The sequence below is a fragment of the Trichosurus vulpecula genome, chromosome 3 (genome assembly GCF_011100635.1).
Source record: "Trichosurus vulpecula isolate mTriVul1 chromosome 3, mTriVul1.pri, whole genome shotgun sequence".
In the NCBI taxonomy this organism is placed as follows: Eukaryota; Metazoa; Chordata; class Mammalia; order Diprotodontia; family Phalangeridae; genus Trichosurus; species Trichosurus vulpecula.
In genome coordinates, this window is record NC_050575.1 from 334391058 (window position 1) to 334415770 (window position 24713).

General features: G+C 36.9%; 2 protein-coding genes across 4 annotated transcripts in view; one reads left to right on the forward strand and one right to left on the reverse strand.

The window, feature by feature from the left end:
• PPP4R3B (protein phosphatase 4 regulatory subunit 3B) overlaps window positions 1–7876 on the forward strand; it is an 81117-nt gene extending 73241 nt beyond the window's left edge. Inside the window, exons 14-16 of one of the 2 annotated variants that reach the window (XM_036749029.1) lie at window positions 734–918; window positions 2515–2714; window positions 6171–7876. In XM_036749029.1, the coding sequence (XP_036604924.1) occupies window positions 734–918; window positions 2515–2714; window positions 6171–6266 (481 nt within the window). In that variant the 3' untranslated portion in view covers window positions 6267–7876. The remainder of the gene's footprint in view (window positions 1–733; window positions 919–2514; window positions 2715–6170) is intronic. The other variant, XM_036749031.1, reaches the window with a different exon arrangement.
• A 2003-nt stretch (window positions 7877–9879) lies between these two features.
• Window positions 9880–24713, reverse strand: part of CFAP36 (cilia and flagella associated protein 36) — a 44125-nt gene continuing 29291 nt past the window's right edge. For both annotated transcript variants that reach the window (XM_036750685.1, XM_036750686.1), the window contains 3 exons: window positions 11510–11631; window positions 10530–10676; window positions 9880–10050 (listed from right to left, as the gene is read on the reverse strand). In XM_036750685.1, the coding sequence (XP_036606580.1) occupies window positions 9949–10050; window positions 10530–10676; window positions 11510–11631 (371 nt within the window). In that variant the 3' untranslated portion in view covers window positions 9880–9948. The remainder of the gene's footprint in view (window positions 10051–10529; window positions 10677–11509; window positions 11632–24713) is intronic.

Genomic DNA, 24713 nt, shown 5'->3' on the forward strand with positions numbered 1-24713 from the left:
AGAGGGTGGGCCAGGGCAGTTATGTAGAAGAATGGGGATTAGAAAGGGTCGGGTCTAAGTAAGCCAGGAATCTAGAGCTCTGCACTGCACAGCACTGGCAGAGATCCCAAGTTGGAATCCAAGTTGAATACATAATAGAGACCCCAAATCACAGGAGAACACATGATGATGCTCAGAGCTGAAGTGAAGTATGTTTTTCTGCTCAACAGAGGCAGTGGAGATAATGCTAGTAGGTGATCTGAGATGGTTAGGGTCTGCAGGGGATAGATCTTTTTTGTTGGTCTACCATTTGAAAGGCTACAGTGAGATTTTTGCAGTAATAAAGTGGGGGCTTAATTATGACATGATAACAATTTCTGACATTGTTAAGTCAATTTTATGTGGGATCTCTTTGTGGAGCTAGAATTTCCCTAGAGATTTTTTTCTCTCTCACATCAAATAGTCATAAATAACAGTACAACAGAAGTAGTAGTACTCTTTTTTTCTTTCTCCTAGAAGGAAAGATCAAAAAGATAGCTTTGCTTTAAACCCCCTCTTCTTTTAATTCAGTATAGGTCTTAGTTGACCTTAAAATACACTAAACTATTTTCAGACTGACCCATTTGTATTCTTATCATTATATTATGATTTGTTCTATGCAAAATCAACTCCTCATGGTCCCACATTTATGACTTCTTTTACATTTTAAAAACTGGTTACAGAACTTGAGTCACCCGTGATATATTTATTACAGTGTACCATCTATATTGCGTAGCAACAGATTTCGAAGAGATGCAAGAACCTTAGAGGAAGATGAAGAAATGTGGTTCAATGAAGATGAAGAGGAAGAAGGTGAAGCAGTTGTGCCACCAGGTGAAAAATCTAAGCCAGAGGATGACTTTCCAGATAGCTATGAAAAGTTTATGGAAACTAAAAAAGGTACTCACTTTGTTTTTTTTTTCTTTGCTGTGTCTTTTTAATTATACAGAAATCATGAGATAAAATTTTCTTGTTATTTTTTAACTTTTAATTTTCATATTTTTATTATTTAATATTTTTAGTTTCCAACATTGATTTCCACAAGATTTTTAGTTACAAATTTTCTCCCCATTTCTGCCCTCCCCCCCACCCCAAGATGGCATATATTCTGATTGCCCCATTCCCCGGCCTGCCCTCCCTTCTGTCATCCCACTCCCCGCCCCCCATCCCCTTTCCCCTTTCTTGTAGGGCAAGATAAATTTCTATACCCCATTGCCTGTAGAGATATAATTTTCTTTTGTGAAGGCTGTTAAATTTTTACAAAATGCATGAGATGTTTTACTAAATGTTTCATAGTAACACTTCTTCCAGTTAGTGAATGATCTTAAGCTATACAATTTTTCAACATGCCCAGGAGCCCTTTCCAAGTATAAGTTGATTTATTTATTTCAGAAGGCAGACTTTCAGTTTTGCATTCAGCCACAGTTAATAGCTTTGTCTTGATATTTGGCACTCAGAAACAGCATTGTCAGGCTCTCTGTTACATGATTTGAATGACCTTAGACTTTCCTCTGCCTTGTAAACACCAGTTTAAATTTGTGTTGTAGTCTCAGAACTGGAAGGGACCTTAGACATTTTACAAACTATGAATCAGATAGAATTTAAACATATAATCCTGAAGATCCTAAAAAGTTAGGCTGTTGTAGAGAAAATTGAATCTATCTCCTCATCTCAATTGATTTCAACCAAAGTCTTTTAAGTACCTACTACATTCAAGGAACTCAGATAGTCAGGATTCAAAGATGAAACAAAACCTGTTTCCTGCCTTGAAGAAGCTCACAATCCGAGAAGAGAGGTAAGACAAACATACAAGTGACTATGATACAGTTTATATTATGATATGAACCAAGGAGAGGTCCGGAGTAGTATACAGCAGGGAAAATTAGGTTGCCAAGAAAAGTAAAAGTAAAATTTCCCCACATACCATTTGTATTTGTTTTATGCACCTTCAAGGTCCTATTATCCTTACAGAAGGATTAAAAAGCATAAGCCACTTTTATAGATTCATTTATACCTGACATGCTATAATTAGAAATTTGGATACTTCTTTTAAGGGTATTTTTACTAACTGATTTTCCATTGCTTATATCTTAATGGAATATAATAGAAAAAAAATGAATTTGCAAACAAGAGACCCGAGTGTTAGTCCCAGCTCTGACTTGAGCAAGTCATTTTCCTTTAGTTTCCTTATCTTTGTTCTAAGGTCTCAGTTTGGTCCTGCCTTTACTCAGTCTTTACTCACCACTGCTAAAAACTATCTCATCAAAGTACAAAGGAAATAAACTGAAATAAATATTCAGACAATAGTTTTGCTTCTTTGATTTGCTCTGAACATACTCACCACAAACATTGGTCTGCCACTACCAAAAGACCCTGCCGTTACTGCCAGAACCAGGCTTTAAGGGCCATGATCATCTTAGGCTTTAAAAAACAAATTAGGATATTTTCATTTGTGAGCACATATTGATGTATTTTCATATCTTATCTTTGGTGTAGCAAAAGAAAGTGAAGACAAAGAAAATCTTCCCAAAAGGACATCCTCTGGCTTCAAATTTACCTTCTCTCATTCTGCCAGTGCTGCTAACGGAGCAAATAGTACAAACAGTAAATCTGTAGCTGCTCAAACAACACCAGCAAGTTCTAATGGATCTTCTTCCAAAAATACAAGCTTGACTACATCAGTAACAGCCACTAAAGTGAGTAAATTGATCATGGGGTTTTTTTTAAACATTCACATTCTCTTTTGGTTAGAAGCAGTGATGTGTCTTGAGATTCTTGGTAGTTATTTAGGTAATATATTTTAAATTGACTTAAAGCTTCTATTATGTGTTACATCTATCTGATGGCTATTCTGGATTTTTAAGTTCAAATAGCTTTGTTTATATTTTTAACAGCATTTTTTTGCCTTTATTTTATTCTGTATTTATTATATGCTACCACCAACAGAGTATATTGAACATGATTTTTGATGACCTTCAAAGATCTTATATGAATACTGTCTTAGGCTGACATACAGAAATTCTTACTATGGTAAATGTCCTGCTTTACTTCCTCAAATCTTGTGTTGATTTTTTTCCTTTGCAATTATTTGTCTTTTAATATTATTAAATAAGTCTGTCCCTCTTAATTTTCTGTTTTTAATCGTGTTATAGATTTGTGAAGTAGCTATGGAGCTTGTTTGTAATTTGTGTAAAATAAGAGTAAATTACTCTCCGAGTCAGGGTCTAGGGATCTCTTCTTTGAGTAAAGTACAAGTGTTTTGCTTTATGGACTCTGATACCTAGTTGATTAAATTGAATTCAGGTTTAAATTTTTGCTTATGAATTGACAGAGTTACCAGATAGCTCAGTCTTGGATAGATAGGTGAGGCCTTAGTATAAATTATTTTGAACAGTAATCTTTTTATTTCTACCTTAAGATTTAGGCTTTGGACTGAGGCACTTATAGCAGATGACATTATCAGTCATAGCTGACGATGAGTTCCTAATAGAAGTGGAAATTTTAATTATTTGAAGGCTCACTAAGTTATCCTTTTTTAGCTCAGACTTAACGTGTTGGCCTCATCCAGACAATGAAACTAGCCAGACAATTGGGGAGGGAAAGTACAGAATATGATTGGCTTTGTTTCTGTTAAATTGTTTTCTCTTCCACTTCACACTTCTTTCAGTAGTCAGATTTTCTTCTTCACCTCCACCCCCTTAAAAAAGATACATAGATAAATAAAGCTGCATTTTGGTTTCAGGCTTTTCAGTATAACATAAATAACATCTTGTTACAAGCCTGATGTTTTTCATAATCTTTCACCATCTGCTAGATTTTAAAACATACAGATAGAGTCAGAAAACAGCAGCTTCTCTTGTGACAGGAAGATTGTTATTGCTTATTTTTCTGATGGTGTTGATGTAAAAGCTCTTCACAGATTTTCATTAGATTTTCATTTGGATGATCTCAATTTAGTATGCATTCATTTGAGATCATTAAGTGCCTGCTGTCTGCCAGGCTCTGTGCTAGGATATAGAGGATATAGAGATAAAAGCAGAATAGGCCTTGCTGTCAAAGTGCTTACATTCTGATGAAAGAGACAACAAGCACATATGTAGTTATATGCAGAAAATATTCAGCACACATGCCAGGTAATCTGTGGGGTGAGACTGAGGGAGTCTGGGACGGAACGGGAAAGGCCATTGAGAGGGTAGTGGTGCTTGGGCTGAATTTTGAAAGGAGCCAGGAGGTTGAGGTGAAAATAGGGAGAAAGAGAGCATTCCAGGTGTCAAGTACAGCTATTGTGAAACCATAGAAAACAGTGTTGCCAATTTTTAAAATTTGTAAAAATAATATTTTTAGGGGCTTGAAAGTTAATAAATTCTGTTCTGTATTTATATTGTTGCTAAGAGGTAGTGTGATAGTGGACACAGGGCCACTAACTTTGGAGTCTGTAAGACCTGCTTCAAGCACATTACTCTGTGAAAATGTACAAATTAATTAACATCTTATTAACCCTGCAATTCTATGAGACCATAAGTTACACAACTGCAACAATGATAGGAAGTTCCACTTTGGGAGTTCCCAACACAGATAAATTTGCCCCCCCAAAAAAGTTTTTTTAGGGGGAGTAAATGGATATTTTTGAGAGCAGTAGATAAATTTATAACTCTGAATCCAATACCTATGCTCAATACAAGGATTAAACAGTCATTTCAATTAAATAGGTCTTTTGTGGGGGGGATAGGGTCCTTATTTTTGTGAATTAACAGATTCAGGGGTTTGGGGCACTAAGAAAACTTGACGACCTATGACAGTTCATATTTAGTGTGTTTTCAGCTACCCTTTGATAATTTGGTGGGTGAGAAAGGATGGTCTATAACAGGGCTGTCCAACCTTAGGTTATATTAGGGCCGCATTAAAATAAAATAATTATTTGAGGGCCACATCCAGAATAAAAAATACAGTATACTAATAGAAAGTGGGGGAACACGCGTCATCAACACGACAGGCGAAGTGCGAAAGCAAACACAAAACAACAAAGCAGCAACACAACAGAATAAAGGTAGGTGCATGCTGACTAGTCTGCATCGTACAGACGGAACGCATCCCACAGGTCAATTGAAAATTCTGTGTGATGTGTTCTGTCCATAATACTGCTTAAAAACACCAAAGAAAATTAACATCAACAAGATTATTTATTAGTGATGGAATTAAAAAATCTGATATGCATTCCATGCGTTATTTTTTCGCTCGTGGCAATTAAAACCCGCAGGTGGGCCGCATAAAATCGCACTGTGGGCTGCATGTGGCCCGCAGGCTGTATTTTGGGCAGCCCTGGTCTATAACATTAAGCCCTGTTAGCTATCTAAATGAGGGGTTATGCATAGATGATCTGTTAATATTCCTTTCAGCTATAAAATTTTATTTCTGTGGTTCTACAAGGAAAGTTATAGAGTAGGAAACTAAATGGTGATCAAGTCAGGACACCTAGGTTCTACTCCAGGCTCTGCCATTATCTTGTGTCACCTAACCACTATGAGCTTAAGTCTTCTCATGTGTAAAATGAGACAATTATATATTAGCCTGATCCTTTACACCTCTTAAAATTCTATATCTACATCTTTACTAATTTACTAAGGTCTTTACTAATTGGCTATCATTTCTTTGCTTGTTATATATGAGTTACCTACATTACATTCCCAGTCCAATTCCTTGTTACTGAAATAAGAAACTCTGCAAGGTCTATGGTTTTAAGTTGGGTGGACCTTCCACAGTGCAGGGACCAATTCTGCAGCAGTGAGTCCAGGTAGACCTAGAAAGTATTTTTCTAAATTTAGAAGTGAGAAAATAAGTTATCATTAAACATCCAAGTTTTAAACAATCTTTAATTAGCAAATATATTTTTCCCATTATATGACCTTGACATTGCCTATAAAACTGCCATTTGGCCTTCAGTTAACACTAATTGATAAGAATTCAATCTCATAACATTTAGATTTCTTTCCTTTTTGTGTAGATGCCATAAATTATGTGCTTCTTTGATAGCTAGCTAAAAATTATATATTAAGTGTACAGAAATGTTTTAATATTCATAGAGTTGCTTCTCTCTGTAAAAAAGTATCAAATATATTTCAATGTTGTAAGTTAGGTTTTTTCTTTTTCAACAGGGAAGTCTGGTTGGCCTAGTGGATTATCCAGATGATGAAGAAGAGGAGGAAGAGGAGGAGACATCTCCAAGAAAAAGACCTCGCCTTGGCTCATAAAAACTTTGGGGGGAGGGGAACCTCACTGTGGGGTATTACTAAATGCTGCAACTGTTCAGTGAGCTTAAAGTCTGAATCAAAAAGCTTTCTCCCTTGAACATATAAAATAATATACAAGGAGTAGCAAAAGACACTCAGTGTATCAACTAGAAGAGTTTAGTTCTGTAAACAGCAGGCTTCCAAGGAACTTTTCTCTTTCTAGTAATAAGGAGTTTGCCTTTCAGGCTGTCAAAAAATGGTGGGTTAGTAGTAATCAGAACCTGGGTGACAGCTTCTCAGCAAGGAAAAAGTCTCAGGTTTGGGGAGGGATAAGGGAGGGGAGCAGGTCAGTAAAATTTTAATATTGCAGGGTTGCCCTGGGTATGTATCAGAACTAGAAACGATCGTGAAACTTCAGTTGCAAACCCAATAACGTTACTTTTGTAATGGTGCTGGCCATAGTGTTCTTTTATCAGTTGCCTCTTTTAAAACAATTTTTAGGGAAAACAGATTTATCTAGCATAAAAAATGAAGTTAAAACTGTTGGGACCATTTCTTTCAAAATTTAACAAAAATTCAGCCTTTCAGGCCGTTGGAGGAAGGCACACCCTGTTACCATGCATGTTTGAATATTACACACCAAGAATTTCCAGTATGTATTTTGAAGAAAAGCAAGCTGGCTTAAAAGTGGGCAGTTCTATTAATCTAACATTTAAACCAGCACTTCCAGAGATACTGATGATAGTAATCAGTAGTTTCCCAAAAGAATGTTCTCCAGGAACTTGCTTGTGGCTATAGCAGAGTTCTTTCAGCAGCACCAAAGTACAAGCATTTGTGGAAGATACAGTGTCAAGTCACTTTCTGCTGTTTGTAAAGCTGTCTCTCTTTGCTAAGCAGCTGTCATACTATCACATTCACAATTTATAAAATGTGTTGACTGATAAGCACTAACACACATACAGGTTTTAAATAGTGCTGAACTAAGTGGCATTTAACATTAAGAAGCCATTTTGGACCAAGAAGTTACTAGGAAAGAGAAGTCAGCATGCAGCACATAAACCTTTTCCTCAAGCAGGGGTGTAATATGAAAGCTGCTTTTTTTGTTTGTTTGTTTTTGAAGAGTAAAAGCACATTCCATGTACACAAATGAATTACAAAAATAATTGAGGCAAACAGTTGAAGTTTTATTTTCAAAGAGCAGCAAGTAATCTGTAAATATTTTAATGTTAGTTTGCCCATCTATGATCTGAGATCATGCTAAAGTGAGAAAAACGTTCCCAAACTATAATTAATGTGTTAGAAATGATAAAAGCTCAAAACTATGAAACCAGCTGCAATCCACCACATAGAGATCATCCTTGTAATGTGTTATGGGTCCATTTTTCCTGGAATAGTTTAAACTGAAGCAGTTTCCCTGTTTTGGAGATTTTGTAGTTAATTTTAATTTTAGCTATTGTTTGGAAAAGATGGGCTGTCTGTGTAGATATGAAGTATAGTTTTTTCCATAAAACAGAATTTATTTTGTATTAAAAATACCACTGTACTTGTTTTACACCATTTGTATACATGTGGTGATATTAATGCTGAAATGTAAAATTCAGGAATTAAAATGTGACCCTGTAATTCCATAATTATTGCTTTTGTTTGGTTTGTTGTAAATGTAAGTTCGCTCAGTTTTGAGATATGGCCATTTTAGAGTATCATTAATAAGCCAATAAAATTATTGATAGTTTAACATTTATTATACACCACTAGGTCAAACAATGCAGGAGTTTTAAACTAGTGAGTTAGAGAATCTATTGTATTTTCAGCATTCTGATTACACTTAAGAGTGGGTGGACCATGGGGAAAATAAAATCTTATGTCCCTATTGGGCTCCAGGCATCCTAGAATGGGGCTTCCCTCTCACTTAACACAGCTAAAGGGTATATATCATGAAAGGTATCAGTAAAGTGACTCAGGATGTATTAGACTTAAGATCAAGTATACCTATAACATGAAGAAACTCCCCCATCAACCCTGGTCTAATAAGTCGCTTTCCTTCTCAAAACTGAAACATTTCCTCATGAAATTCAAGGGAGTACAAATATGATGCATACTTTCCCTTTTGAGGCTGAAAATGTGATCCTATCCAATGTGGATAAAATTCTGGTACTAGGCACTAACTTTACATCTCAATTCTGTTTTTCTTTTCTAAAGAACTGCCGTGAGCTTTAAAGAACATTTGCATCACCACAGGAGCCTTTATAGCAAAAATGTGAATGTTTCATGAATTACTGTATTACAGTTTTAGTATTAGAAAATTATGATTACATCATGAGATTCAAATGACTTTTTAAAATCCTTAATCCCTTGGAAGCAGGAGATATTAAGCTTCCACTTAGTTGCCATGTCTAGAGCCACCATCCTCAGGCGGACTTAAATTTCTACCCCCTCCATTTGTACCCTGACTCAGTGGAACAAGTGAAAGCCCACATTTGAATGCCTGGGGCCCTTGTAGATTTTTTAAAGTGACATCTGCCAACATGTATCGGTTATAAATACTATTTTAATAAAAAGTTACATGAAATTGATTTGTGTGTTTTAATCACTAGTTTTTTCCTAATCTAATAATAGCTAGTGATGAAAAATAGTAGGCATGTTATTGATTGATGTGGGTAAATTACAAGAATGTTGAGCACTAATTTGGCACCCACTTAAGTTAGTTTTAATGCCCATAGGAGGAAAGGTATACCTATTATGAAGTCAGTTCCCAATTATCCAAATTCCAAATTCAAGGAGTATTTTAGGAGCTAAGGATGTTTATGCTCTCAGGTTCAGCCTGTTCCATGCAAATAACCTGCAGAGTTCTAAGGATACTGAAGGCACTTTACGTTTATTCTCCACTGACAATGACAAAAATTCCCTAAACCAGTGGGTGCAGAAACTGGCCTCAAGGCCTTCTAGGTCCTTGGGTACAGCCTCTTGACTGAGTCCTGCTTTTACAGAACAAAATGGTTTATTAAGGGGATTTGTTCTGTGACTTCTGGATTCAAAAGGCTGCACTTGGGGGCCTACAGGGCCACATGTGGCCTCAAGGCCAGAGGTTCCCCATCCCTGCCCTAAACTAACTGAATCAGCTATTAACAGCTATCATCTGTGATAATATTCCCTGCTCATTGTGTTTAATCGCGTGTACTGCAAATTTTAAACTTCTACCATTGCATTAATCCAAACTTCTAAAAACAGAAGTACTTAAACCTTTAGCTATTATATCACTTTGTTCATCGCAAAGATAACTTTTAGATAAATTTTGTACTTAGGCTTTCAACCGCAATGTGAGGTAGCTATTTTATTTACTTTTTATAAAATAATTTGAATGGAATATTACAGATGGGGGGGGCAGGGCAATTGGGGTTAAGTGGCTTGCCCAAGGTCACACAGCTAGTACATGTGTCAAGTGTTTGAGACCAGATTTGAATTCAGGTCCTCCTGACTCCAGGGCTGGTGCTCTACTCGCTGCACCACCTAGCTGCGCCCAGATTTTTTTAAGCTAAAGAGATTACCATATAGAAATAGTTTAGCGCTTGTACAAGAGGTATAAATAGATAAGTATTTTGGCACTTTTCAGTGTGATTAAATCAAACAAGCTTAGTTTAAGGATTCAATAATTTATTTTAAAGTAATTCAAACTTGTTTTACTAAATTAACTTTCTTAAAATTATCACTTATTAATAACTTCTTCTTTAAGCTTTTCTGCAATCAATCTCCTCTTTAGTAATGTTTGCTTCTCCTCTGCTGTCATTTCTGGCTTCTCTGCAATTTCCTAAACCAATAAACAAAATAGAATGCAGTTTTGATTAAAGTACAGAAGAAGATGTGGCTTGGGTTTATTCCCTAAAATGAGGCTGGATGAAGCATTAATGTACTGTGATTAATTTTTCAGGAGTAAAGATAAAACATAGATTCTAATGTTCTATTAGAAGAAAATAAGGAAAACAGGGAGTGCCCATGTTTGAAAGTGGTTTTGCTTTGTTTTTGCAAAATAACAGTGTAAACTCATGATTCTTTAAAGTTACACAGGATGTCCCAAAAGTCTTCATGTAATTTTAAAGCTCTGAGAGCTTTAAAGAGAGACTATTTTTAGATGTGTAATTCTATGTCTTACTGTACATATCAAAGGAAACTGAGGTCCACGAGGGGCTGAGCTGCCCAAAGAAGCTCAGGTACAAAGTAGTAAAATTAGGCTTTAAACTTAGTTTGTGTGCCTCCAAATGCTTTTTTCCTGCACCAAAATAAGGTTACCTCCTCTGCAGACTTTCCTTTCTGCTGCTCTATATTGTGTATCTGTCTGATCCTTGGGTCCTTTTTCATAGACATCAGTTTATCTCTCTTTTGCTTTAGATAGTCCTCTCGTTGCCGGAGCTGCTCTCTTCCAAGTGTTGATAAATTCTAGGATAAATAAAAGGAACAATTTAATTACACAAAAGAAATTAATGCAAGATGGACATCCACAAATGGCTGAATGATTCAAGTGTAACTGCTGAATTCTGCTTGCCAATTATATAAATTCAAATTGAAGGTTTTCTCTTTTTTTAATTGTTTAAAAAAATCACTATGACTTTCCCTGTATACATATGTATATATACGCATGTATATGTAGATGGGTGTATGTGTATATATTTACACATATACACACATGTATGTACATACATATGTATGTAGTAGGCATAAGGTATCCTGTGCCTCAAAGTACAAATGCATGTATGTATATATGTACGTATGCGCATGCATACATGTGTGTACATAGATACATATATCTGAGGAACAGAATATGTTGCAGTTATATGCTAGGAAAGCTCACAAATTGGAATTACCGATTTGAGCAATAAGCAAAGGAGTGAGTAATGTTAGGGCTACAGTTTATAAACAGTCACAAAATTGTGTCATTAAGTAACTGGCAGGTATTTGTTAGTTCTTTATTGTCAGTGACAACATAATTTCCTAAGAAATGGCAGCTAGGTAGCACAACAGAGTGCTGGGGGCCTTGAGTAAGGAAGACTTTCAAATCCAGCCTCAAACACTTACTAGCTATGTGACCCTGGCAAGTCACTGAGGCTGTTTACCTCAGTTTCCTCATTTGTAAAATGAAGATAATTAACAGCACCCACCTCCCAGGGTTTTGTGAGGACCAAATGACATAATAATTGTAAAGAGCTTAACATAGTACTTGGCACATAGTAAGCACTATATAAATGTTAGCTATCATCATCATCATTACTTACTGATAATGGTCCTCCTTCTTTGATAGAATCTTCCCTCAGTTTGGGAGAGGAAGTTTCAGGTGATGCTTCCAAATTTCTTCCCAAAGATTGTAGTGATCTCCCAGCAAAAAGAGCTTTTCCCTCTGGACAGCAGGAATTTGGTAAAGAAACAAATCAGAACATCATAAGAACATCACAAGAGGAAGAGTGGCACAGTGAAGAGGATGCTTGCCTTGGGATCCAGAAGACCTGGTTTCAAGTTTTGCCTCCAACAAATGCTGTCTTTTTTGACCCTTTGACATCCTTTAACCTCTCATTGCTCTAGAAAGCTAAGACCAGGAGTTGAATCAACCAGGAGTTGATGCTGACCTGCACTGGGAGAGATTGTGTTATCTCCAAGTTCCCTATACCAATGAAATCACAGGTCAGAACAAAAAAAGGGACCACCATGTAAATAGGTAGTAGATAAAATGAGATCGCTGAAGAAATTATCCCTCTCTCCTCAACCCACTAGCTTTAGAAGCTTTAAGGTTTCTTGTATTTATGGTACATTTTAAATAGTTTATTAAAACCACTTTCATAATCAATAAGCAGGCTTTGTTGAGCATATAATAATACAAGTTCCTGGGGAATTAGTTATACACAGAAGATAAGGATGATGTCTTATGCCTCAAAGTACCTAATACTTAGTTGAAGAGAGGTTGTCATGCAAAAGATAAGTAACAAAGGACAAATGCTACAGAAGTCTCAGTAATTACTGCAAGAAGTTTAGGGGACATCAGGCAAGGGGAATATAGATAAGTGGAGTTCCTCCAGGAGCCTCAGACAAAACAGGTATGACCTTTTTTCAATTTTATTGAAAAAAATTTATTATTAAGAAAGCAAGGAAAAGAAAACCTATTACAAACATAGTCAAAAACAAATTTCTGAAGTGGAGGTGGTTAGCATTTTTCATCATAAGTCCTCTAGAATTGTGGTTGGTCATTGTGTTGATACGAGTTCCTAAGTCTTTCAAAGCTTTTTGTCCTTACAATACTGTTTATGTTGTATACATTTTTCTGTTGGCTCTGCTCACTTCACTGTGCATCAGTTTGTACAAACCTTTCTAAGTTTCTTTAAAATCATTCCCTTCATCATTTCTTGTAGAACAATAATATTCCATCATATTTATATATAATTTGTTTAGCCATTTTCTATATAATGGGTACCTCCTCAGTTGCCCATTTTTTGCAACCATGAAAAGAGCTACTATAATATTTTTCTTACATAAGTGTCCCTTTTCTCTTTCTTCGATCTCTTTGGGGTATAGACCTTGTAGCAGTATTGCTGGGTCAAAGGGGTACGTACGCACAATTTGATAGCTTTTCTCCCACAGCCCCCTTGGCAAGTCATTTTCTTAATCTGATTGGAGTGCAGTGGTACACCTCGAGAGTTATTTTAATTTGCAATTCTCCAATTATTAATGATTTGGAGCATAAGTGATTTTACATTGCATGTCTTCTGAAAACTGCCTATTCATGTCTTTTGTCTACCTGTCAATAGAAGAACAGCTCTTAATGGTGTAAATTTGAACCAGTTCCACGTTCCACATAGGGACTATCTTGAAGAAGCTATGAAACTTCTTGTTCTCACATAAATACATAACTCCCTACTGACTGGAACAAAAATAACATGCCTTTCATATGTCAAAGGGCAGCTAGGTGGCACAGAAGACATAGTGCCAGGCATGGAGTCAGGAAGACTCATCATCCGGAATTCAAAATCTGCCCTCAGATACTTATTAGCTGTGTGACCCTAGACAAGTAATTTAACCCTGTTTCCCTCAGTTTCCTCATTTGTAAAATAAGCTGGAGAAGGAAATGGCAAACCAGTCCAGTATCTTTGCCAAGAAAATCCCAAATGGGGTTACAGAGTTGGACCTAATTGAAAATGACTAAACAACAACATCAAATGTCAAGAGGTCAGCTTCATGAAAAGGGGCAACTTGTCTAGGATTAAAACATTTAGAACCTCCCTCAATATTTACAGTCAACTCAGTTACTTGCTTTTAGGTTCTTAATGGCTTTCTGCTATCCCAAGTCCTATGTTGATACTGACAGAAGAGAAAATGTTGAAGCCAAAACAGTTAATGTTTCTACCCTAGGAGAGACATGAAGATGGCAACTGGATAGCCTGCAAGCTTACAGAAAAGGCCAAATGTGTTTTGACAGAAGACCTTCTAAGCATTTCAGTAGGCAAAGGCTTAAAGTGGCTAAGGGCTGATTGGAGTAATCAAAGGACCAAGGCGAACTCAGACCGAATTCTGTGAAGAAGAAATCCCCTCAAGACTATTTGTAATAACAGTTTTAACTTTGTATTTAAGAACACCCTGTGGCACTTCTGTTATCTCCAAGAGGCAAGGAAGAAATGGGGGCCTTAGGGCTGGTGCCAAGGGTTTTCCAGACACTAACAGAAGCAAGAAAACAGCCACGAGAAAAACACAGAAGTCCAAAACCAACAGAGATTAGGCCAAGAAGGCAAACTGGAGGGTCGGGGAGGGAGGCGGGCAGAGTGAAGATGGCAGAGTGAAAGCAGGGACTCACCTGAGCTCTCCCCCAAATCCCTTTCAAATATATTTTAAAAGTGATTGAACAAATTCTAGAGCTGAAGAACCCACAAGGAGACAGAGTGAGGCAGATTTCCAGCCCAAGGAAACGTGGAAGGTCACCAAGAAGAGTCTGTTGCACCAGGGTGAGAGAGGAGGGCACTAGCACAGGCTGTGCCAGTGCCGACCTGGCCCCAGCAAAGCCAGAGCAGACCTCGGGGGCCTGAATCACTTGCAGCAGTGGCCGTTTCCAGACTTCTCAGCCCACAGACACCAGAGACAATGCAGAAGGTCAGTGGGAGGGGTCTGTCAGAACTGGGTGAAAGAGAAGTATAGTCCAGTGCAAGGAATGCCAATACAGCCCCAGCCCCAGAAAACCAGCAGCAGGCCTTGGGAGTGACTGAATTGGCAGCAGCAGAAGTGTCAACAGAAGTGGAAGTGGCTGCAGCTGCTCCTGGAGCTTTTAGCCCATAGACAGAAAGTGTGAAAGTCACCTATTTCAATATCCCAGAGTCAAAATGGCAGAGTAAGCCATAAATCACCCTCACCCTCCCTTATTGACCTTGAAAAAAACCAGAGAATATTGCCTGAGGAAAAATTCTGAAATAGTGGAGCCAGCAGAAAGACAAGATAGAGTAGTCTTTTAGCTCAGGAGGCTAAGGTCCTTCTTGCTGTGGCTGAAGGAGATCAGTACAGGACAGGAGGTGTCCTAGCAAGCCAGTGGCAAGCTCCACCTCAGCAAGCCAGCAGGAGATCCTGAGCCCCAGGGGGATGGAGCAGGCAACTGCCAACACCAGGCACATACCAGCCACCACCACCAGCTCTAGCTCAGCACCAGGTAAGCTACCAGCCTCCAGCTGCCAGAACCTGAGGCCCCATATAAAATCAGTAACCAGGCCCTAAACCCCAGCACAAGAAGTCTAGGACAATGCCCCCTGTGTCCTAGAAGCAGAGATCAAATTTAGAAACCAGAAAAAAGGCAAAAAATATAAGCAAAGAGCAACAAAGAAAAACAGTGACCATAGAGAAGTATCTTGGTGACAGGGAAGATCAAAACACAAATTCAGGAGAGGACAACATTGTCAATATGCCCACATCCAAAATCTCAAAGGGGAATATGAACTGGTCTCAAGCCCAAAAAGGATTTTAAAAGTCAAATAAGAGAGGCAGAAGAAAAACTGAACAATTCCTTTAAAAACACAATTGACAAAAAAGGAAGAAATGAACACTAAAGAAAACAACTCCTTAAAAAGCAGAATTGGCCAAATGAAAAAGGAGGTACAAAAGCTAACTAAAGAAAACAATTTAAAAATTAGAATTGGGCAAGTGGAAGCTAATGACTATGAAGCATCAAGAATCAGTCAAACAAAATCCAAAGGATAAAAAAAATAGAAGAAAATATAAAATACTTCATTGGAAAAACAACTGACCTGGAAAATAGATCCAGGAGAGATAATTTAAAAATTACTGGTCTACCTGAAAGCCATGATCAAAAAAAGAGCCTGGACAGCATCTTTCAAGAAATCATCAGGGATGGAAAGAGCTATCTACATCCACAGAAAGAATTACAGAGTCGGAATGCAGACTGATCATATACTAGGGCATAAAAACCAATCCAATGCAGAAAGGCAGAAATATTAAAGGTATCCTTTTCAGATCATGATGCAATAAAATTACATGTAATAAAGGGCCATGGAAAGATAGACTAAAAATTGGAAACTAAATAATCTAATCCTAAAGAATGAGTGGGTTAAACAACAAATCACAGAAACAACAACTTCATCCAAGAAAATGACAATAATGAGACAACATACCAAAATTTATGGGATTCACTGAAAGTGGTTGTTAGGGGAAGTTTTATATCTCTAAATGCTTACATGAATAAAATAGAGAAAGAGGAGATCAATGAATTGGGCATGCAACTAAAAAAGCTAGAAAAAGAACAAATTTAAAATCTCCGATTAAATACCAAATTAGAAATACTGAAAACCAAAGAAGAGATCAATAAAATTGAAATTCAGAACACTACTGACCTAACAAATAAAACTAAGAGCTAGTTTTATGAAAAAAAGCAATAAAATAGATAAACCTTTGGTTAATTTGATTTTAAAAAAAAAGAATGAAAAGGGTGGATTCACCACCAATGAAGAGGAAATTAAAACAATAATTAGGAAATATTTTGCCCAACTATATGTATACCAATAAATTTAACAATCTTAGTGAAATGTATGAACATTTACAAAAATATAAATTGCCTGGATTAACAGAAGAGGAAATAACATACTTAACTCCATTTCAGAAGAAGAAATTGAACAAGCCATCAATGAACTCCCTAGGAAAAAAGTCTCTAGAGCCAAATGGATTTACAAGAAAATTCTATCAAACATTTAAAGAACAATTAATTCCAAAATACAGAATATTTGGGAAAATAGGCAAAGGAGTCCTTCCAAATTCTTTTTATGATACAAATATGGTACTGATACCTAAACCGGGAAAAGCCAAAACAAAGAAAGAAAATTATAGATCAATTTCCCTGATGAACATAGATGTAAAAATTTTAAATAAAATATTAGTAAAAAGATTATGACCAGGTAAGATTGATACTAGGAATGCAGGGCTGGTTCAATATTAGGAAAACTATCAGCATAACTGATGATATCAGCAACAAAGCTAATGGAAACGATATGATTATCTCAAGAGATGCAGAAAAAACTTTTGACAAAATACACCACCATTCCCATTAAAAACACTAGAGAGCATAGGAATAAATGGAGTCTTCCTTAAAATGATAAGTAGTATCTACCTAAAACCATCAGCAAGCATTATATGTAATGGGGATAAGCTAGAAGCATTTCCAGTAAGACTGAGGGTAAAACAAAGATGTCCATTATCACTACTGTTATTCAATATGGTACTAGAAATGTTAGCTTTAGCACTAAGAAAAAGAAATTGAAGGAATTAGAATAGGCAAAGAATAAACAAAGCTATCACTCTTTGCAGATGATACGATGATATAGAGAATCAAGTAAAAAACTACTTGAAATAATAAACAACTTCAGCAAAGCAGTAGGATATAAAATAAATCCATCATTGGCATTTCTAAATATTCCTAACAAAGCCTAACAGCAAGAGATAGAGAAATTCCATTTAAAGTTACTTTTGACATAAAATATTTGGGAGTCTACATGCGAAGACAAACCCAGGACCTATATGAACACAATTACAAAACACTTTTCACACAAATAAAATCAGATCTAAATAATTGGAAAAACACTTCCTTGTGGGCAGGCTGAGCTAATGACAATTCTACCTAAATTAATTTACTTATTCAGTGCCATACCAATCAAACTACCAAAAATTATTTTATAGAGCTAGAAAAAATAACAAAATTCATCTGGAAGAACAAAAGGTCCAAAATATCAAGGGGATTAATGAAAAGAAATGCTAAAGAAGGTGGCCTAGCCATACCAGATCTTAAACTGTATTACAAAGCAGCAGTCATCAAAACTACTTGGTACTGGCTAAGAAAGAGTAGTGGAACAGCAGAATAGGTTAGGTACACCAGACACAATAGTCAATGACGATAGGAATCAACTGTTTGATAAACCCAAAGACTCCAGCTTCTAAAATAAGAACTCACAATAGTGACAAAAACTGCTGGGAAAACGGGAAAATAGCATGGCAGGAGCTAAGCACAGACCAACATCTTATACTGTATACCAAAATAAAATCAAAATGGGTACACAATTTAGATATAAAGGCTGATACTATAAGCAAAGTGGGAGAGCAAGGAATAGTTTGCCTGTCAGATTTGTGGAGAATGGAAGAATTTATGACCAAACAAGATAGAGAACTTTATGAAATGCAAAATGAATAACTGATTACATTAAATTGAAAAGGTTTTGTACAAAGGCAACACAACCAAGATTAAGAGGAAAGCAGAAAACTGGGAAAGAATTTTTACAACCAGTGTCTCTAACAAAGGCCTCATTTCTAAAATACATAGCGAACCGACTCAGATTTATAAGAATACAAGTCATTTCCCAATTGATAAATGGTCAAAGGATATTGTTCCAGGCCATTTTCAGAGGAAGAAATTAAAGCTATCTATAGTCATATGAAAAAATGCTCTAAATCACTACTGATTAGAGAAATGCAAATCAAAACAACTCTGAGCTACCACCTCATACCTATCAGATTGGCTAACATGACAAAAGAGGAAAATGAAAAATGCTGGAGAAGAGGTGGGAAAATTGGAACATTGCTACATTGTTGGTGGAGTCATGAACTGATACAACTATTCCGGAGAGCTATTTAGAATTATGCCCAAAAGGCTATAAAAATGTGCATACCTTTGACCTAGCACACCACTTCTAGGGCTGTATCCCAAGGACATCATACAAATGGGAAAAGGGCCCATATGTACAAAAATATAGCACCTCTTTTTGTGGTGCCGAAGTAGTGGAAATTGAGGGGAAACCCATCAATTGGGAATGGCTAAACAAGTTGTGGTATATGAATGTAATGGAATACTATTGTGCTATAAGAATTGATGAGCAGGCAGACTTCAGAAAAACCTGGAAAGACTCGAATGAACTGATGCTGAGTGAAATGAGCGGAACCAGGAGAACATTGTACACAGTAACAGCCACAATGTGTGATGACTAACTTTTATAGACTTGGCTCTTCTCAGCAAAGCAAGGATCTAAGACAACTCTAAAAGACTCATGATGGAAAATACTATCCACAAAAGAACTTTGGAGACTGAATGCAGATCAAAGCATACTATTTGCTCTTTTTTGTTGTTTTCTTTTGTTTTTTTTCTTTCTCATGGTTTCTTCCATTGGTTCTAATTCTTCTTTACAACATGACTAATATGAAAATAGGTTCATTATGAATACATATGTAGAGCCTATATCAGATTACACACCATCTTGTGGTGGGGGGAGGAAAGAGACTGAGAAAATTTAGAACTCAAAATCTTATGGAAGTGAATGATGAAAACTAAAAATCAATAATTTTTTTAAAAAGGCAAACTGAGTCACCAATATGGCAGAATAGTGTCAGAACTGACATCTAGTACTATTGTCTGAGTGACATCTGAAGAGGCGGGCAATGTCTGAAGGTGGAATAGAAGGAGAGTGGGATGTGACCACTGAATAGAGAATCTACATCCAGAGGGGAAAGTGCTCTGCAGGTGCAAGTTCATTCAGCACAGTTTTTAGCAGGAGCTAAGTAATCACCATAAAATACTTAAATGCAAGTATCTTATCTGTTTCTCCATAGCCCTATGGATCCAGAAGTGATATCACGGCAAATTCCAGCAGGACTCCTGACCTGCATCTGTAGTCATTTAAGACTTGACCCTTCTGTAAAAAGAGTTCTTGACTAAAATATTTGATGCCGGTAAGTAGAGACACACTTTGGAGATGTAACAGGTTCAGTTCCAGACCACCATAATAAAGCAAATACAGCAATAAGGTGAATCACAAATTTTTTAGTTTCCAGTGCATATAAAAGTTATGTTTCCACTATACTGCAGTCTATTAAGTGTACAGTAGTATTATGTCTAAAAAGTGTACATACCTTAAATAAAAAGTACTTTATTGTTAAAAAATGTTAACCATCATCTGAGTCGTCAGTGAATTGTAACTTTTTGCTGGCGGAGGAACTTGCCATGATATTGATGACTGCTGACTGATCAGGGTGCTAGTTGCTGGAGGCTGGAGTGGCTGTGGCAATTTCTTAAAATAAGAAGACAACAATGAAGTCTGCCACAGCTATCATCTTCCTTTCGCTTGAACACTTAGAGGCCATTATAGGGTTATTAATTGGCCTAATTTCAATACTGTTGGGCATCCCTATTCTCTGAGACACAAGGAGAGGAAGAGAGACAAGGAAACAGCCAGTTGGTGGAGCACTCAGAACCCACAACATTTATCAATTAAGGTTTATACGGGCACAGTTCATGACGCCCCAAAACAATTACAATAGTAATATCAAAGATCCCTGATCACAGATCACCATCACAAATGTGATAATAATGAAAAACTTCGAAATACTGCAAGAATTGCCAAGATGTGACACAAAGACAGTATGTGAGTGCATGCTGTTGGAAAAATGGCACTGATGCATTTGCTCAATGCAGGGTTGTCACAAACCTTCGCTTTGTAAAAAGCTCAATACCTGCGAAATGCAACAAAGCAAAGCCCAATAAAACAGAGTAAGCCCACACCTAAGCTTCTTTATTGAGAAGCAAATTTAGTTTCATAGTGATCCTTTTACAGAACTCAGAAAAACTTGGGAGGAATTCAGCGGAGCAGGCAGATGTTTGTGACTCCAAGTCCAAGTGTTTCCACTTTACGTGGAAAGAAGCAATCCTCCAGACACTGATACATAGCATATAGGCATTATGGAGAGGGTCAGCACCTTGTCACTGTTCATTTGTGACTGCCTGTGTGACCCCATTTGGGGTTTTCCTGGCAAAAAGATACTGATGTAGTTAGCCATTTCCTCCTCTAGCTCATTTTACAGATGAAGAAACTGAGGCAAACAGGATTAAGTGACTTGCCCAGGGTCACACAGCTAGTAAGTGTCTGAGGCTGGATTTGAACTCAGGTGTTTCTGACTCCAGGCCTGGCACTCTATCCACTGGGCCACCCAACTTCCCATTAGCACCTTACTGAAATGTGGTAGATGCGGTAGATCAGGACAGTACCTTAAAACCACCAATTCATTAGAAGCAGAGAAGTAAGCCAAACTGAAAGATGAAATATCCTAAGGAGAATAGAATTTGCTTGGGGGAAAGGGGAGAGCAACCTCGTACATATGAGAGCATTAGTTTGGACAGAAAGATGTGAGCAAGAGAATGTGCAGATGTCAACTGGTTATGGTGGTCCTGCTTAATTCATTGGATAATAAGAAACTAAAGGAGCTTGTGGAGTAGAAAAAAGAACTAAAGAAATAGTTTACCTGTCAGATTTATGGGAAAGGGAAGAATTCATGACCAAACAAGAGATAGAGAGCATTACAAAACGCAAAATGGATAATTATGACTATGTTAAATTGAAAAGTTTTTGTATAAACGAAGCCAATGCAACAAAGATTAGGAGGGAAGCAGAAAATTGGGAAAAAATCTTTACAACCAGTGTCTCTGATAAAGGCCTCATCTCCGAAATATAAAGAGAACTGAACCAAATTTATAGGAATACAAGTCATTCCCCCAGTGAGAAGTGGTCAAAGAATATGAACAGGCAGTTTTCAGAGGAAGAATTAAAGCTATCTATAAGCATATGAGAAAATGCTCTAAATCACTATAGATTAGAGAAATGCAAATCAAAACAACTCTGAGGTACCACCTCATACCTATAAGATTGGCTAACATGGCAAAATAGGAAAATGAAAAATGCTGGAGCAGAGGTGGGAAAACTGGAACATTGCTACATTGTTGGTGGAGCTGTGAACTGATTCAGCCATTCTGGAGAGCAATTTGGAACTATGCCCAAAGGGCTATAAAAATGTGCATACCCTTTGACCCAACAATACCACTTCTAGGGCTGTATTCCAAAGAGATCAGATAAGTGGGAAAGGGACCCATATGTACAAAAATATTTATAGCAGCTCTTTTTGTGGTGGCAAAGAACTGGAAATCAAGGGGAGGCTGATCAATTGGGGAATGGCTAAACAAATTGTGGTATATGAATGTAATGGAATACTATTGTGCTATAGGAAATGAGGAGCAGACGGACTTCATCACAACCTGGAATAACTTACATGAATTGATGGCGAGTGAGGGGAGCAGAACCAGGAGATCATTATACACGATTACAGACACATGGCATCTGTAAGGACTAATCTTGATAGACCTGATTCCTCTCATCAATGCAAGGTTCAAAGACAGCCCCAAAAGACTCATGATGGAAAAAGCTATGCACATTCAGACAAAGAATTATGGCGTCTGAATGCAGATGGAGGCAAACTATTTGCTCTCTCTTTTTTTCCCTTCTTTTTTGATTTCATTTCTCCATTCTCATGATTCATTCCATTGGTTATAATTTTTCTTTACAAATGGACTATCAGGTAAATAAGTTCAATGTGAAGGTAAATACAGAACCTACATTGATTACATGCCATCTTGGGGGTGAAAAGGGAAGAGAGGGAGGGAGAGAAATTTTGGAACCCCAAAACCTGTGGAACTGAATGTTGTAAACTAAAAATAAAAATAATAATAATTAAAAAAAGAAAATCCAGGTAAACAATGTGAAGCTTTACTGGCTCTTCCCTTTTGTAATCCATAATAAATTTTTTTTCTAGGAACTAAAAAAAAAAAAGAACTAATTTGGATAGAATGACTATTAAACAAATTAAATCCCAACAGCTAAATAAAGAGGGATCCTGGCTCGCTCTCTCTCTCTCTCCCCCCCATATATATGTATGTATGTATGTATATATGTATATATACGTATATACATATGTATATACACATGTATATACATATATATGTATATATAGATATAGATATATGTACATATATAGCCAGGCTAACATTTATATAGTGCCCCAACATTTGCTGTAAATATGTTACCAAATTTGATTCTCACAGCAATCCTGGGAGATAGGTACTATTATCATCCCCATTTTATAGATGATGCAACTGAGGCTGAGAGTGATTAAGTCACTTTCCCAGTATTACACAGCTAGTGTTTAAGGTGAGATCTAAACTTAGGTTTTTCCAACTTCAAATCTAATACTGTTCCACTGTACCAAATCTTGGAAACCCGATTATTTTCTGTCCTTAAGCTAGATAGACATGGTTTGAACACATGGGAAACATGAAACTGCTCCGCCAACTGAAACATGAAACATGGGAAACTTATGAAACGTAAATTGTGGCTTTGAGGTAACCAGAAATCTCTGGAAAAGAAGGGAGCCTCCTTGATATGTATATTCTAATTCACAGGTGTGAAGAAACCGGCAGGAATTCAACCACAGAGATTTCAAAAAGCTGACTAAGTTCTTTAAGTTCTTTAACCTCTCATTATGGCTATGTTAAGTTTGTTTGGGATGGGGGTGGGAGAGATGAACACATATGTGTCTAGACAAATGTGTCTCTGAATCCATTTAAATGAGTATCCATTGATTTATTAGGGATTGATATGGTTTAGGAAAAAAGCATTGTGTCTTTCTCTAGCAGTTGCAAAGTACAAGAAAAGTTCATATATTAAAGCTTTGAATTCTGTATTTAAAAGGAAGTAAAGGTGAGTTTCAGTGAAAACAAAAGAAGCCTTCACAAAATTCCTGCCAGCTGGAACACAAAACAGGTGGAAAAAAGAATGCCCATATAGATTTCAAATCAACAGTCAATGAATTGGAAATTAGAAAACTATTTTTACAGCATGAAGTTTAGTTGATTTGGCATCTCCTACCTGGCCAGTAGAGCCATAAAACAATGATTCCTGGGACAAATCTATTTTGGTACCAAGTAGGAAATATAATAGTGCAGAAGAGAGCAGTGGAAGAGGATGGTCACAAAAGAGAGTCAAAGGAAGGTGGTCACAGAAGAGAGTCAAGGGAGAGTGGCCTGTCCTCCCGGGTTCTAGAATTTTAATGTGCCTCTAGAGGGCAAAGTTCTATTTACCCAATGCTAGTTCTGTCTCTGTTGGCTTACACAGGATAAGTCTGGGCACCTAAATTAACTGTGTCAGGGTGCAAGTAAAGAGAACAAATCTATGGGTCAGAATGAGTTGGTTTATGCAAAATAATTTCTTTCCATACAAAGAACCAAGATATTTTTGAATATTGCTTTCAAGATTGCTTGGTAAAAATCAAACTTTCAAAACTTCATTATTTTTCTTAAATATGGATTTGGTGGGTTAAATGTGGATGTCGGGATGGAACTGAGTTCTGACATGATTTAAAAGATATTTCATCATTTTGAGAATTAACATGTAGTAAAAGCATATTGGATTAATTACCATTGAAAGGGAAAGGTAATTCCACGTATATTGAAATGGTACATAATCTGACTGGCAGATTTCTGGATGAATGAGATTATGAGAAAGCAGTAGCTAGTAATGTGAACACTTGAAACCAGAATGCAATGGAATTTACCGAAAGGATGAACCGAAGACTTACTAAGGACACCCTGGAGTGCAGGTTGGGGGATGTAGTTGCTCCTTACTGGTGGATTATGGATCATCTATAAATATAGTGGTTGGGCCAAACCAGAGACAAGTGGATGAACCTCTCAGAAGGACTAAAGCAAAATGTGTTTTCCAGTAATAAGTGAATAAGCTCTTTTTCAATAACAAGTGGAGAGTATGCCAAAGATACTTTTGACCTAGAGTAGTACCTGTGCAATTCAAAGCTGAAACAACATTCTCAGGGTACAAGGACTTTAGGGGGAGGGTCTGAACATGAAAAATGAATGAATATGATGGCAGAATGCTAAGGAGAATATTATCGTAATAGGTGGGAACATTCAAACATGATCATTGAGAGATTCCACCCAAGTGATAGGAGAAATAAGAAGGATCATCCCTATGAAGATATTGACACATTGGTGGTAAGCCTTCAACTCCTGAGTGAGTAGGTAGGAAGGAAGCTCCTACTCATGATATAGCATCCTTACTCATTACATAG